The 15,336-nt window shown below is 24.8% G+C and overlaps 1 protein-coding gene across 1 annotated transcript in view; it reads left to right on the forward strand.

Moving 5' to 3' along the window:
- LOC145746423 (inositol 1,4,5-trisphosphate-gated calcium channel ITPR1-like) overlaps positions 1 to 2,839 on the forward strand; it is a 35,223-nt gene extending 32,384 nt beyond the window's left edge. Inside the window, exons 58-63 of the mRNA XM_082564705.1 lie at positions 276 to 439; positions 622 to 857; positions 929 to 1,097; positions 1,169 to 1,329; positions 1,631 to 1,777; positions 1,946 to 2,839. Coding sequence (XP_082420831.1) covers positions 276 to 439; positions 622 to 857; positions 929 to 1,097; positions 1,169 to 1,329; positions 1,631 to 1,777; positions 1,946 to 2,038 — 970 coding nt within the window. The 3' untranslated portion in view covers positions 2,039 to 2,839. The remainder of the gene's footprint in view (positions 1 to 275; positions 440 to 621; positions 858 to 928; positions 1,098 to 1,168; positions 1,330 to 1,630; positions 1,778 to 1,945) is intronic.
- Positions 2,840 to 15,336: the final 12,497 nt, after the last annotated feature.

The raw sequence follows: 15,336 nt of genomic DNA on the forward strand, positions 1-15,336 counted from the left end.
TTGTTACAATGTTATTAAATTTTCATCTGTTTATGTAAATGTAAAAAATTGCAAAAAAAAAGATTTTTTATTTTGGAAAAAAAAAACTTAAAATATTTTAACAAAAGCTTCTGTTTAAAAATTGTGTTTAATTTAGATTATATCGGTATCTTTAAAAAATTGATGTTTTCAATTAAAAAAAAAATAGCAAAAATTTATATATTTTATTTTAGAAAAACTTTTTTTTTTAAATTTTGTTTGAAACTGAATATTAAAATTTATATTTTTATTTTTAGTATTGTTGGATATTTGTTCTTAAAACAAGATTTTAAGGTGAGTGTAAACCCGAGATGTTTAACTCCGGATCCAGATAAGTTATTGATGTTGAAGGACAGATTGGATGCTCAGATGAAGAACTCACAAGTTTGTAGCCAGAATGATGGAAGTTGTAATAATACTGGTAAGTTAATATTAAAATGTAGAGATTTAGGTTACATTATAATTTGGGGCTGGGTTCAAAAATCTAAATTAAAATTAATTTTTTTTGATCACTTAAAAATTTTTAAATTTTTCTAAAAAAATTTTTAAAAATGTTAAAATTTTTATTCCCTCTAAGTTTCATACAATATTTAATTTTCATAGATGACAAAAATTTTTGGACGAATCCCAGTGATCAAACAAGCAGTGCAAACCAGGAGAATAATGAAACTGAGATCCCGGACATCAGTACCTCTGATTTGGAGGAGTATTTATGCGATGGATCAGAGGTAGAAGAGAATCACTGCGAGACTCTGCTAATGTGCATTATCACTACTCTTAACGAAGGATTAAGAAACGGAGGAGGAATTGGTGATATTTTAAGAAAACCATCGCAATCGGTAAGTGATTATTTTTTAAAATTAAAAATTGAATTTAAACTGGACTAAAATTAATTTTTGTTTTTATTTAGGAGGGTTTGTTATTTATGGGTCGAGTGGTTTACGATCTTTTGTTCTTCTTCATTTTAATTATTATTGTTCTCAACCTCATTTTTGGTGTTATTATCGACACTTTTGCTGATCTGAGATCGGAGAAACAACAAAAAGACGACATTCTAAGAAATACTTGTTTCATTTGCGGTAAGAAATAATTTAAAAAAATATTTAGAAAAATTTTTTTGAATTTTTTTAAAATATTTTTTTATTCTTAGGATTGGAAAGAAAATCATTTGACAACAAAACAGTTTCATTTGAAACGCATGTAAAGGAGGAACACAATATGTGGCATTACCTTTATTTTATTGTCCTTGTTAAGGTTAAGGATCCAACTGAGTTTACAGGCCCTGAAAGTTACGTCTACAACCAAGTCAAGGTAGAAAAAAATATTTTTTTTAAAATGATGTTTTTTTTTAAATTTTCTATTGTACTTGGCGGTCCTCACTAATTTTCTCATATACTTTTACGGTCTTCGCCAATTCTCTCTCATATTTTACAGTTGTCGCTAATTTTTTCTCGTATCTTGCAGTCCCTGCTAACTCTCTCCCATACTTAACGGTCCTCTCAAATATTCTCTCATACTTTACAGTCCTAAGTTTTTTTCAAGAACCGTAAAGTACAAGTGATTCAAAATTCTCCCTAAATTATGGTGCCCAAAAAAAAATTAATTTTTTTAGGGAGGTTTACTTGATTGGTTTCCACGAATGCAAGCAATGTCATTAGCAGCACGTGATGATGCTGTAGAGAATAATGATATGCGAAGTCTGATTGGTCAATTGGAAGGCACAGCTAATCTTGTGAGGTCATTATCTAGGCAGTTACAGGTAAGGCTTTTTGTATTAAATTTTCTATTTTTAGAGGGGTGTAGATTTTGAGTGAAATTATTTTTTTTGGGGGGTGGGGGAATTTTTTAAACAACCCTCCAAAAAAAACTTAAACATTTTTTAAGCAATTTTCAAATTTTAATATCTATTTTAAAAATGTTTTTTTAGGATTTACAAGATCAAGTAACTGAACAACGAAGAAAACAACAAAGACTAAACATTATTAATCCCCACAATCATATGCAATTTAACAAGCAGTAATTTTTAATTTCAAAATATTCATTTTTTTGGTAAATCGTTCGCTTTATTATTTTTGGTTCTTACATATTTAACATTTGTCTTCCATATTGTTTTCTGTGGCCGTAGTTTTTTTATTGTTGTGTTTTAAAATAGAGTGCTATTTGTAAACGAGAGGTATTCTAATTTTGAACTTTTTTGTCTTAAAATTGGGTAAATTTTAGAATCGTGTTTGTAAATTTATGGCATTGTGAACTAAAAAAATGTTACAGTATTGTTAGTATTGTTTAAGTTACTTGCTAATTGATTTTGTGCAATTTAAACAGCTGTAGATTTTAATCTATACACATTAGTTATATAATAATCAAACTTTATGCTTCTAATTTTTTTAATTTTAGCGAAAATCTCATTTTTAATTTTTTTTGTTTAAATTTTGAAATTAGTTGTGAAGTATTTTGCATCATGTCATTGTGTTTGGTTGGTGTATTATGTTAAAATGTAGTCTCCAATGATTCATTTGCACATTAACTTTTGAAGTTGTTCTATAAAGTTGCTATACTACTTGTACAGATATGCCTATTATAAATATATATTGTTACTTCACACAAAACGCAAGATTTACTTAAAGTCAAAATATATACTAGTTAAGCAACCACTCTTACAACATAAAATTAAAGAATCGAATTAAAAAAAATTGCAACTATTTTAAAACTAAACCTTAATTTGTAAATTTAGGGAATTTTGACAAGCACGAATAATCTGCTCAAAAATAACTAAAACAATTATATTAGTCGTTTACATAATCAACATATATTTACAAACATGACACATGGAGATTTATTTGTTTGCATATTTTATGTAACAGCCCAATAAAAATTATAACGGGGTCTTATTTTTTTGGGAAGCACCAACAATTTTTTTTCAACTTTTATATATTGCATAGCAAATTTAAAAATGTTTCACATTGTAGGTAATTTTTGTTAAAGTAATAGTTTTTTGGGATATATTTTGGTTAAAACTATATCTTTGGTGAAATCCGACTGTTTTGTATTGTTAAATAAGCGTCTTCATAAAAAATAGGTTATAAATCTTAGTATACATGGAAGTTATGACCTAAAATATTAATTTTTGCAAATTTACCAAATCGAAATTTATTAAAAATATTGATAAATAAAATAAAACAAAATTTTTAGATTTTAAATTTACCTATTTTAAAGCAATCCCATTAGCCTGATAAGTATATTACCAAAAAATAGGCTAAAAACAATTAATTTTTTTTTTGTTTAATAAATAGAACTCGGACACTATATATTCGTTTAACACCTTGCTTTCTCGTTGGCCTAATGGTATAGAGGTAAAACTCTCGGCTGTTACTCTTGATATCTGCGATTCGAACCCTACCAAATTAATTTTTATTCTGGGTTTTCTACGTGATATTTTTGGCCAAAGCTATTGCATATAAATTTTTTGAAAAAATAAAAAAATTTAAATCAAAAAATAATTGTTGTGTTAGAACCGCACAGGTCCAATTACCGTGTTTACATAATATTTTTCGAAAATATTAATATTCATAAAAGTTATGAAACTTTTATTAAAAATTTATGAAATCTCAAAACCTAAAATTTTGTATTTTATTAGACGCGCATTGGCCTAACTAACATTCAAGATAAAACATTTCGCGAAAATTTTCAGTGAAACAAAAGTTTGAGGTAATTTTTATTTTGGGTTTAATTAGGTCACGTGATATTTTTGGCCAATGATATTGCATACAAATTTTTTGAAAAAAAATGAAAAATTTTAAATCGAAAAATAATTGTTGCGTTAGAACTTCACAGGTCCAATTACCGTGTTTACAAAATATTTTTCGAAAATATTAATATTCATAAAAGTTATGAAACTTTTATTAAAAATTTATGAAATCTCAAAACCTAAAATTTTGTATTTTATTAGACGCGCATTGGCCTAACTAACATTCAAGATAAAACATTTCGCGAAAATTTTCAGTAAAACAAAAGTTTGAGGTAATTTTTATTTTGGGTATAATTAGGTCACGTGATATTTTTGGCCAATGAGATCGCATACAAATTTTTTTTAAAAAAATAAAAAATTTTAAATCGAAAAATAACTGTTGTGTTAGATCCGCACAGGTCCAATTACCGTGTTTACAAAATATTTTTCAAAAATATTAATATTCATTAAAGTTATGAAACTTTTATTAAAAATTTATGAAATTTCAAAACCTAAAATTTTGTATTTTATTAGACGCGCATTGGCCTAACTAACATTCAAAATAAAACATTTTGAGAAAATTTTTAGTAAAACAAAAGTTTGAGGTAATTTTTATTTTGGGTTTAATTAGGTCACGTGATATTTTTGGCCAATGATATTTATTGCATACAGATTTTTTAAAAAAAAATTAAAAATTTTAAATCGAAAAATAATTGTTGTGTTAGAACTGCACAGGTCCAATTACCGTGTTTACAAAATATTTTTCGAAAATATTAATATTCATAAAAGTTATGAAACTTTTATTAAAAATTTATGAAATCTCAAAACCTAAAATTTTGTATTTTATTAGACGCGCATTGGCCTAACTAACATTCAAGATAAAACATTTCGCAAAAATTTTCAGTAAAACAAAAGTTTGAGGTAATTTTTATTTTGGGTTTAATTAGGTCACGTGATATTTTTGGCCAATGTTATTGCATACAAATTTTTTGAAAAAAAATTAAAAATTTTAAATCGAAAAATAATTGTTGTGTTAGAACTGCACAAGTCCAATTACCGTGTTTACAAAATATTTTTCGAAAATATTAATATTCATAAAAGTTATGAAACTTTTATTAAAAATTTATGAAATCTCAAAACCTAAAATTTTGTATTTTATTAGACGCGCATTGGCCTAACTAACATTCAAGATAAAACATTTCGCAAAAATTTTCAGTAAAACAAAAGTTTGAGGTAATTTTTATTTTGGGTATAATTAGGTCACGTGATATTTTTGGCCAATGAGATCGCATACAAATTTTTTTTTAAAAAATAAAAAATGTTAAATCGAAAAATAACTGTTGTGTTAGATCCGCACAGGTCCAATTACCGTGTTTACAAAATATTTTTCAAAAATATTAATATTCATAAAAGTTATGAAACTTTTATTAAAAATTTATGAAATCTCAAAACCTAAAATTTTGTATTTTATTAGACGCGCATTGGCCTAACTAACATTCAAGATAAAACATTTCGCGAAAATTTTCAGTAAAACAAAAGTTTGAGGTAATTTTTATTTTGGGTTTAATTAGGTCACGTGATATTTTTAGCCAATGATATTTATTGCATACAAATTTTTTGAAAAAAAATTAAAAATTTTAAATTGAAAAATAATTGTTGTGTTAGAACTGCACAGGTCCAATTACCGTGTTTACAAAATATTTTTCGAAAATATTAATATTCATAAAAGTTATGAAACTTTTATTAAAAATTTATGAAATCTCAAAACCTAAAATTTTGTATTTTATTAGACGCGCATTGGCCTAACTAACATTCAAGATAAAACATTTCGCGAAAATTTTCAGTAAAACAAAAGTATGAGGTAATTTTTATATTGGGTATAATTAGGTCACGTGATATTTTTGGCCAATGAGATCGCATACAAATTTTTTTTTAAAAAATAAAAAATTTTAAATCGAAAAATAATTGTTGTGTTAGAACTGCACAGGTCCAATTACCGTGTTTACAAAATATTTTTCAAAAATATTAATATTCATAAAAGTTATGAAACTTTTATTAAAAATTTATGAAATCTCAAAACCTAAAATTTTGTATTTTATTAGACGCGCATTGGCCTAACTAACATTCAAGATAAAACATTTCGCGAAAATTTTCAGTAAAACAAAAGTTTGAGGTAATTTTTATTTTGGGTTTAATTAGGTCACGTGATATTTTTGGCCAATGATATTGCATACAAATTTTTCGAAAAAAAATTAAAAATTTTAAATCGAAAAATAATTGTTGTGTTAGAACTGCACAGGTCCAATTACCGTGTTTACAAAATATTTTTCGAAAATATTAATATTCATAAAAGTTATGAAACTTTTATTAAAAATTTATGAAATCTCAAAACCTAAAATTTTGCATTTTATTAGACGCGCATTGGCCTAACTAACATTCAAGATAAAACATTACGCAAAAATTTCCAGTAAAATAAAAGTTTGAGGTAATTTTTATTTTGGGTTTAATTAGGTCACGTGATATTTTTGGCCAATGATATTGCATACAAATTTTTTTTAAAAAAATTAAAAATTTTAAATCGAAAAATAATTGTTGTGTTAGAACCGCACAGGTCCAATTACCGTGTTTACAAAATATTTTTTGAAAATATTAATATTCATAAAAGTTATGAAACTTTTATTAAAAATTTATGAAATCTCAAAACCTAAAATTTTGTATTTTATTAGACGCGCATTGGCCTAACTAACATTCAAGATAAAACATTTCGCGAAAATTTTCAGTGAAACAAAAGTTTGAGGTAATTTTTATTTTGGGTATAATTAGGTCACGTGATATATTTGGCCAATGGGATCGCATACAAATTTTTTTAAAAAAAATAAAAAATTTTAAATCGAAAAATAATTGTTGTGTTAGAACTGCACAGGTCCAATTACCGTGTTTACAAAATATTTTTCGAAAATATTAATATTCATAAAAGTTATGAAACTTTTATTAAAAATTTATGAAATCTCAAAACCTAAAATTTTGTATTTTATTAGACGCGCATTGGCCTAACTAACATTCAAGATAAAACATTTCGCGAAAATTTTCAGTAAAACAAAAGTTTGAGGTAATTTTTATTTTGGGTTTAATTAGGTCACGTGATATTTTTGGCCAATGATATTGCATACAAATTTTTTGAAAAAAAATTAAAAATTTTAAATCGAAAAATAATTGTTGTGTTAGAACTGCACAGGTCCAATTACCGTGTTTACAAAATATTTTTCAATAATATTAATATTCATAAAAGTTATGAAACTTTTATTAAAAATTAATGAAATCTCAAAACCTAAAATTTTGTATTTTATTAGACGCGCATTGGCCTAACTAACATTCAAGATAAAACATTTCGCGAAAATTTTCAGTAAAACAAAAGTTTGAGGTAATTTTTATTTTGGGTATAATTAGGTCACGTGATATTTTTGGCCAATGAGATCGCATACAAATTTTTTTAAAAAAAATAAAAAATTTTAAATCGAAAAATAACTGTTGTGTTAGATCCGCACAGGTCCAATTACCGTGTTTACAAAATATTTTTCAAAAATATTAATATTCATAAAAGTTATGATACTTTTATTAAAAATTTATGAAATTTCAAAACCTAAAATTTTGTATTTTATTAGACGCGCATTGGCCTAACTAACATTCAAAATAAAACATTTTGCGAAAATTTTCAGTAAAACAAAAGTTTGAGGTAATTTTTATTTTGGGTTTAATTGGGTCACGTGATATTTTTAGCCAATGATATTTATTGCATACAAATTTTTTGAAAAAAAATTAAAAATTTTAAATCGAAAAATAATTGTTGTGTTAGAACTGCACAGGTCCAATTACCGTGTTTACAAAATATTTTTCGAAAATATTAATATTCATAAAAGTTATGAAACTTTTATTAAAAATTTATGAAATCTCAAAACCTAAAATTTTGTATTTTATTAGACGCGCATTGGCCTAACTAACATTCAAGATAAAACATTTCGCGAAAATTTTCAGTGAAACAAAAGTTTGAGGTAATTTTTATTTTGGGTATAATTAGGTCACGTGATATATTTGGCCAATGGGATCGCATACAAATTTTTTTAAAAAAATAAAAAATTTTAAATCGAAAAATAATTGTTGTGTTAGAACTGCACAGGTCCAATTACCGTGTTTACAAAATATTTTTCGAAAATATTAATATTCATAAAAGTTATGAAACTTTTATTAAAAATTTATGAAATCTCAAAACCTAAAATTTTGTATTTTATTAGACGCGCATTGGCCTAACTAACATTCAAGATAAAACATTTCGCGAAAATTTTCAGTAAAACAAAAGTTTGAGGTAATTTTTATTTTGGGTTTAATTAGGTCACGTGATATTTTTGGCCAATGATATTGCATACAAATTTTTTGAAAAAAAATTAAAAATTTTAAATCGAAAAATAATTGTTGTGTTAGAACTGCACAGGTCCAATTACCGTGTTTACAAAATATTTTTCAATAATATTAATATTCATAAAAGTTATGAAACTTTTATTAAAAATTAATGAAATCTCAAAACCTAAAATTTTGTATTTTATTAGACGCGCATTGGCCTAACTAACATTCAAGATAAAACATTTCGCGAAAATTTTTTAGTGAAACAAAAGTTTGAGGTAATTTTTATTTTGGGTATAATTAGGTCACGTGATATTTTTGGCCAATGAGATCGCATACAAATTTTAAAAAAAAAAATAAAAAATTTTAAATCGAAAAATAACTGTTGTGTTAGAACCGCACAGGTTCAATTACCGTGTTTACAAAATATTTTTCAAAAATATTAATATTCATAAAAGTTATGAAACTTTTATTAAAAATTTATGAAATCTCAAAACCTAAAATTTTGTATTTTATTAGACGCGCATTGGCCTAACTAACATTCAAGATAAAACATTTCGCGAAAATTTTCAGTGAAACAAAAGTTTGAGGTAATTTTTATTTTGGGTTTAATTAGGTCACGTGATATTTTTGGCCAATGATATTGCATACAAATTTTTTGAAAAAAAATTAAAAATTTTAAATTGAAAAATAATTGTTGTGTTAGAACTGCACAGGTCCAATTACCGTGTTTACAAAATATTTTTCGAAAATATTAATATTCATAAAAGTTATGAAACTTTTATTAAAAATTTATGAAATCTCAAAACCTAAAATTTTGTATTTTATTAGACGCGCATTGGCCTAACTAACATTCAAGATAAAACATTTCGCGAAAATTTTCAGTGAAACAAAAGTTTGAGGTAATTTTTATTTTGGGTTTAACTAGGTCACGTGATATTTTTGGCCAATGACATTGCATACAAATTTTTTGAAAAAAAATTAAAAATTTTAAATCGAAAAATAATTGTTGTGTTAGAACTGCACAGGTCCAATTACCGTGTTTACAAAATATTTTTTGAAAATATTAATATTCATAAAAGTTGTGAAACTTTTATTAAAAATTTATGAAATCTCAAAATCTGAAATTTTATATTTAATTAGGCGCGCATTGGCCTAACTAACATTCAAGATAAAACATTTCGCGAAAATTTTCAGTAAAACAAAAGTTTGAGGTAATTTTTATTTTGGGTATAATTAGGTCACGTGATATTTTTGGCCAATGAGATCGCATACAAATTTTTTGAAAAAAAATGAAAAATTTTAAATCGAAAAATAACTGTTGTGTTAGATCCGCACAGGTTCAATTACCGTGTTTACAAAATATTTTTCGAAAATATTAATATTCATAAAAGTTATGAAACTTTTATTAAAAATTTATGAAATCTCAAAACCTAAAATTTTGTATTTTATTAGACGCGCATTGGCCTAACTAACATTCAAGATAAAACATTTCGCGAAAATTTTCAGTGAAACAAAAGTTTGAGGTAATTTTTATTTTGGGTATAATTAGGTCACGTGATATATTTGGCCAATGGGATCGCATACAAATTTTTTTAAAAAAAATAAAAAATTTTAAATCGAAAAATAATTGTTGTGTTAGAACTGCACAGGTCCAATTACCGTGTTTACAAAATATTTTTCGAAAATATTAATATTCATAAAAGTTATGAAACTTTTATTAAAAATTTATGAAATCTCAAAACCTAAAATTTTGTATTTTATTAGACGCGCATTGGCCTAACTAACATTCAAGATAAAACATTTCGCGAAAATTTTCAGTAAAACAAAAGTTTGAGGTAATTTTTATTTTGGGTTTAATTAGGTCACGTGATATTTTTGGCCAATGATATTGCATACAAATTTTTTGAAAAAAAATAAAAAATTTTAAATCGAAAAATAATTGTTGTGTTAGAACTGCACAGGTCCAATTACCGTGTTTACAAAATATTTTTTGAAAATATTAATATTCATAAAAGTTATGAAACTTTTATTAAAAATTTATGAAATCTCAAAACCTAAAATTTTGTATTTTATTAGACGCGCATTGGCCTAACTAACATTCAAGATAAAACATTTCGCGAAAATTTTCAGTAAAACAAAAGTTTGAGGTAATTTTTATTTTGGGTTTAATTAGGTCACGTGATATTTTTGGCCAATGATATTGCATACAAATTTTTTGAAAAAAAATTAAAAATTTTAAATCGAAAAATAATTGTTGTGTTAGAACTGCACAGGTCCAATTACCGTGTTTACAAAATATTTTTCAATAATATTAATAATATTCATAAAATTTATGAAACTTTTATTAAAAATTAATGAAATCTCAAAACCTAAAATTTTGTATTTTATTAGACGCGCATTGGCCTAACTAACATTCAAGATAAAACATTTCGCGAAAATTTTCAGTAAAACAAAAGTTTGAGGTAATTTTTATTTTGGGTATAATTAGGTCACGTGATATTTTTGGCCAATGAGATCGCATACAAATTTTTAAAAAAAAAATAAAAAATTTTAAATCGAAAAATAACTGTTGTGTTAGAACCGCACAGGTTCAATTACCGTGTTTACAAAATATTTTTCAAAAATATTAATATTCATAAAAGTTATGAAACTTTTATTAAAAATTTATGAAATCTCAAAACCTAAAATTTTGTATTTTATTAGACGCGCATTGGCCTAACTAACATTCAAGATAAAACATTTCGCGAAAATTTTCAGTGAAACAAAAGTTTGAGGTAATTTTTATTTTGGGTTTAATTAGGTCACGTGATATTTTTGGCCAATGATATTGCATACAAATTTTTTGAAAAAAAATTAAAAATTTTAAATTGAAAAATAATTGTTGTGTTAGAACTGCACAGGTCCAATTACCGTGTTTACAAAATATTTTTCGAAAATATTAATATTCATAAAAGTTATGAAACTTTTATTAAAAATTTATGAAATCTCAAAACCTAAAATTTTGTATTTTATTAGACGCGCATTGGCCTAACTAACATTCAAGATAAAACATTTCGCGAAAATTTTCAGTGAAACAAAAGTTTGAGGTAATTTTTATTTTGGGTTTAACTAGGTCACGTGATATTTTTGGCCAATGACATTGCATACAAATTTTTTGAAAAAAAATTAAAAATTTTAAATCGAAAAATAATTGTTGTGTTAGAACCGCACAAGTCCAATTACCGTGTTTACAAAATATTTTTTGAAAATATTAATATTCATAAAAGTTATGAAACTTTTATTAAAAATTTATGAAATCTCGAAATCTGAAATTTTATATTTAATTAGGCGCGCATTGGCCTAACTAACATTCAAGATAAAACATTTCGCGAAAATTTTCAGTGAAACAAAAGTTTGAGGTAATTTTTATTTTGGGTTTAATTAGGTCACGTGATATTTTTGGCCAATGATATTGCATACAAATTTTTTGAAAAAAAATAAAAAATTTTAAATCGAAAAATAATTGTTGTGTTAGAACTGCACAAGTCCAATTACCGTGTTTACAAAATATTTTTCGAAAATATTAATATTCATAAAAGTTATGAAACTTTTATTAAAAATTTATGAAATCTCAAAACCTAAAATTTTGTATTTTATTAGACGCGCATTGGCCTAACTAACATTCAAGATAAAACATTTCGCAAAAATTTTCAGTAAAACAAAAGTTTGAGGTAATTTTTATTTTGGGTATAATTAGGTCACGTGATATTTTTGGCCAATGAGATCGCATACAAATTTTTTTTAAAAAAATAAAAAATTTTAAATCGAAAAATAATTGTTGTGTTAGAACTGCACAGGTCCAATTACCGTGTTTACAAAATATTTTTCGAAAATATTAATATTCATAAAAGTTATGAAACTTTTATTAAAAATTTATGAAATCTCAAAACCTAAAATTTTGTATTTTATTAGACGCGCATTGGCCTAACTAACATTCAAGATAAAACATTTCGCGAAAATTTTCAGTAAAACAAAAGTTTGAGGTAATTTTTATTTTGGGTTTAATTAGGTCACGTGATATTTTTGGCCAATGATATTGCATACAAATTTTTTGAAAAAAAATTAAAAATTTTAAATCGAAAAATAATTGTTGTGTTAGAACTGCACAGGTCCAATTACCGTGTTTACAAAATATTTTTCAATAATATTAATATTCATAAAAGTTATGAAACTTTTATTAAAAATTAATGAAATCTCAAAACCTAAAATTTTGTATTTTATTAGACGCGCATTGGCCTAACTAACATTTAAGATAAAACATTTCGCGAAAATTTTCAGTAAAACAAAAGTTTGAGGTAATTTTTATTTTGGGTTTAATTAGGTCACGTGATCTTTTTGGCCAATGAGATCGCATACAAATTTTAAAAAAAAAAATAAAAAATTTTAAATCGAAAAATAATTGTTGTGTTAGAACCGTACAGGTTCAATTACCGTGTTTACAAAATATTTTTCAAAAATATTAATTTTCATAAAAGTTATGAAACTTTTATTAAAAATTTATGAAATCTCAAAACCTAAAATTTTGTATTTTATTAGACGCGCATTGGCCTAACTAACATTCAAGATAAAACATTTCGCGAAAATTTTCAGTGAAACAAAAGTTTGAGGTAATTTTTATTTTGGGTTTAATTAGGTCACGTGATATTTTTGGCCAATGATATTGCATACAAATTTTTTAAAAAAAAATTAAAAATTTTAAATTGAAAAATAATTGTTGTGTTAGAACTGCACAGGTCCAATTACCGTGTTTACAAAATATTTTTCGAAAATATTAATATTCATAAAAGTTATGAAACTTTTATTAAAAATTTATGAAATCTCAAAACCTAAAATTTTGTATTTTATTAGACGCGCATTGGCCTAACTAACATTCAAGATAAAACATTTCGCGAAAATTTTCAGTGAAACAAAAGTTTGAGGTAATTTTTATTTTGGGTTTAATTAGGTCACGTGATATTTTTGGCCAATGATATTGCATACAAATTTTTTGAAAAAAAATAAAAAATTTTAAATCGAAAAATAATTGTTGTGTTAGAACTGCACAAGTCCAATTACCGTGTTTACAAAATATTTTTCGAAAATATTAATATTCATAAAAGTTATGAAACTTTTATTAAAAATTTATGAAATCTCAAAACCTAAAATTTTGTATTTTATTAGACGCGCATTGGCCTAACTAACATTCAAGATAAAACATTTCGCGAAAATTTTCAGTAAAACAAAAGTTTGAGGTAATTTTTATTTTGGGTATAATTAGGTCACGTGATATTTTTGGCCAATGAGATTGCATACAAATTTTTTTAAAAAAAATAAAAAATTCTAAATCGAAAAATAACTGTTTTTGTTAGATCCGCACAGGTCCAATTACCGTGTTTACAAAATATTTTTCAAAAATATTAATATTCATAAAAGTTATGAAACTTTTATTAGAAATTTATGAAATTTCAAAACCTAAAATTTTGTATTTTATTAGACGCGCATTGGCCTAACTAACATTCAAAATAAAACATTTTGCGAAAATTTTCAGTAAAACAAAAGTTTGAGGTAATTTTTATTTTGGGTTTAATTGGGTCACGTGATATTTTTGGCCAATGATATTTATTGCATACAAATTTTTTGAAAAAAAATTAAAAATTTTAAATCGAAAAATAATTGTTGTGTTAGAACTGCACAGGTCCAATTACCGTGTTTACAAAATATTTTTCGAAAATATTAATATTCATAAAAGTTATGAAACTTTTATTAAAAATTTATGAAATCTCAAAACCTAAAATTTTGTATTTTATTAGACGCGCATTGGCCTAACTAACATTCAAGATAAAACATTTCGCGAAAATTTTCAGTAAAACAAAAGTATGAGGTAATTTTTATTTTGGGTATAATTAGGTCACGTGATATTTTTGGCCAATGAGATCGCATACAAATTTTTTTTTAAAAAATAAAAAATTTTAAATCGAAAAATAATTGTTGTGTTAGAACCGCACAGGTCCAATTACCGTGTTTACAAAATATTTTTCAAAAATATTAATATTCATAAAAGTTATGAAACTTTTATTAAAAATTTATGAAATCTCAAAACCTAAAATTTTGTATTTTATTAGACGCGCATTGGCCTAACTAACATTCAAGATAAAACATTTCGCGAAAATTTTCAGTAAAACAAAAGTTTGAGGTAATTTTTATTTTGGGTTTAATTAGGTCACGTGATATTTTTGGCCAATGATATTGCATACAAATTTTTTGAAAAAAAATTAAAAATTTTAAATTGAAAAATAATTGTTGTGTTAGAACTGCACAGGTCCAATTACCGTGTTTACAAAATATTTTTCGAAAATATTAATATTCATAAAAGTTATGAAACTTTTATTAAAAATTTATGAAATCTCAAAACCTAAAATTTTGTATTTTATTAGACGCGCATTGGCCTAACTAACATTCAAGATGAAACATTTCGCGAAAATTTTCAGTGAAACAAAAGTTTGAGGTAATTTTTATTTTGGGTTTAACTAGGTCACGTGATATTTTTGGCCAATGATATTGCATACAAATTTTTTGAAAAAAAATTAAAAATTTTAAATCGAAAAATAATTGTTGTGTTAGAACTGCACAAGTCCAATTACCGTGTTTACAAAATATTTTTCGAAAATATTAATATTCATAAAAGTTATGAAACTTTTATTAAAAATTTATGAAATCTCAAAACCTAAAATTTTGTATTTTATTAGACGCGCATTGGCCTAACTAACATTCAAGATAAAACATTTCGCGAAAATTTTTTAGTGAAACAAAAGTTTGAGGTAATTTTTATTTTGGGTTTAATTAGGTCACGTGATATTTTTGGCCAATGATATTGCATACAAATTTTTTGAAAAAAAATGAAAAATTTTAAATCGAAAAATAATTGTTGTGTTAGAACTGCACAAGTCCAATTACCGTGTTTACAGAATATTTTTCGAAAATATTAATATTCATAAAAGTTATGAAACTTTTATTAAAAATTTATGAAATCTCAAAACCTAAAATTTTGTATTTTATTAGACGCGCATTGGCCTAACTAACATTCAAGATAAAACATTTCGCGAAAATTTTCAGTAAAACAAAAGTTTGAGGTAATTTTTATTTTGGGTATAATTAGGTCACGTGATATTTTTGGCCAA

This window comes from Corella eumyota, chromosome 3, assembly GCF_963082875.1.
Source record: "Corella eumyota chromosome 3, kaCorEumy4.1, whole genome shotgun sequence".
NCBI classification, from domain to species: domain Eukaryota; kingdom Metazoa; phylum Chordata; class Ascidiacea; order Phlebobranchia; family Corellidae; genus Corella; species Corella eumyota.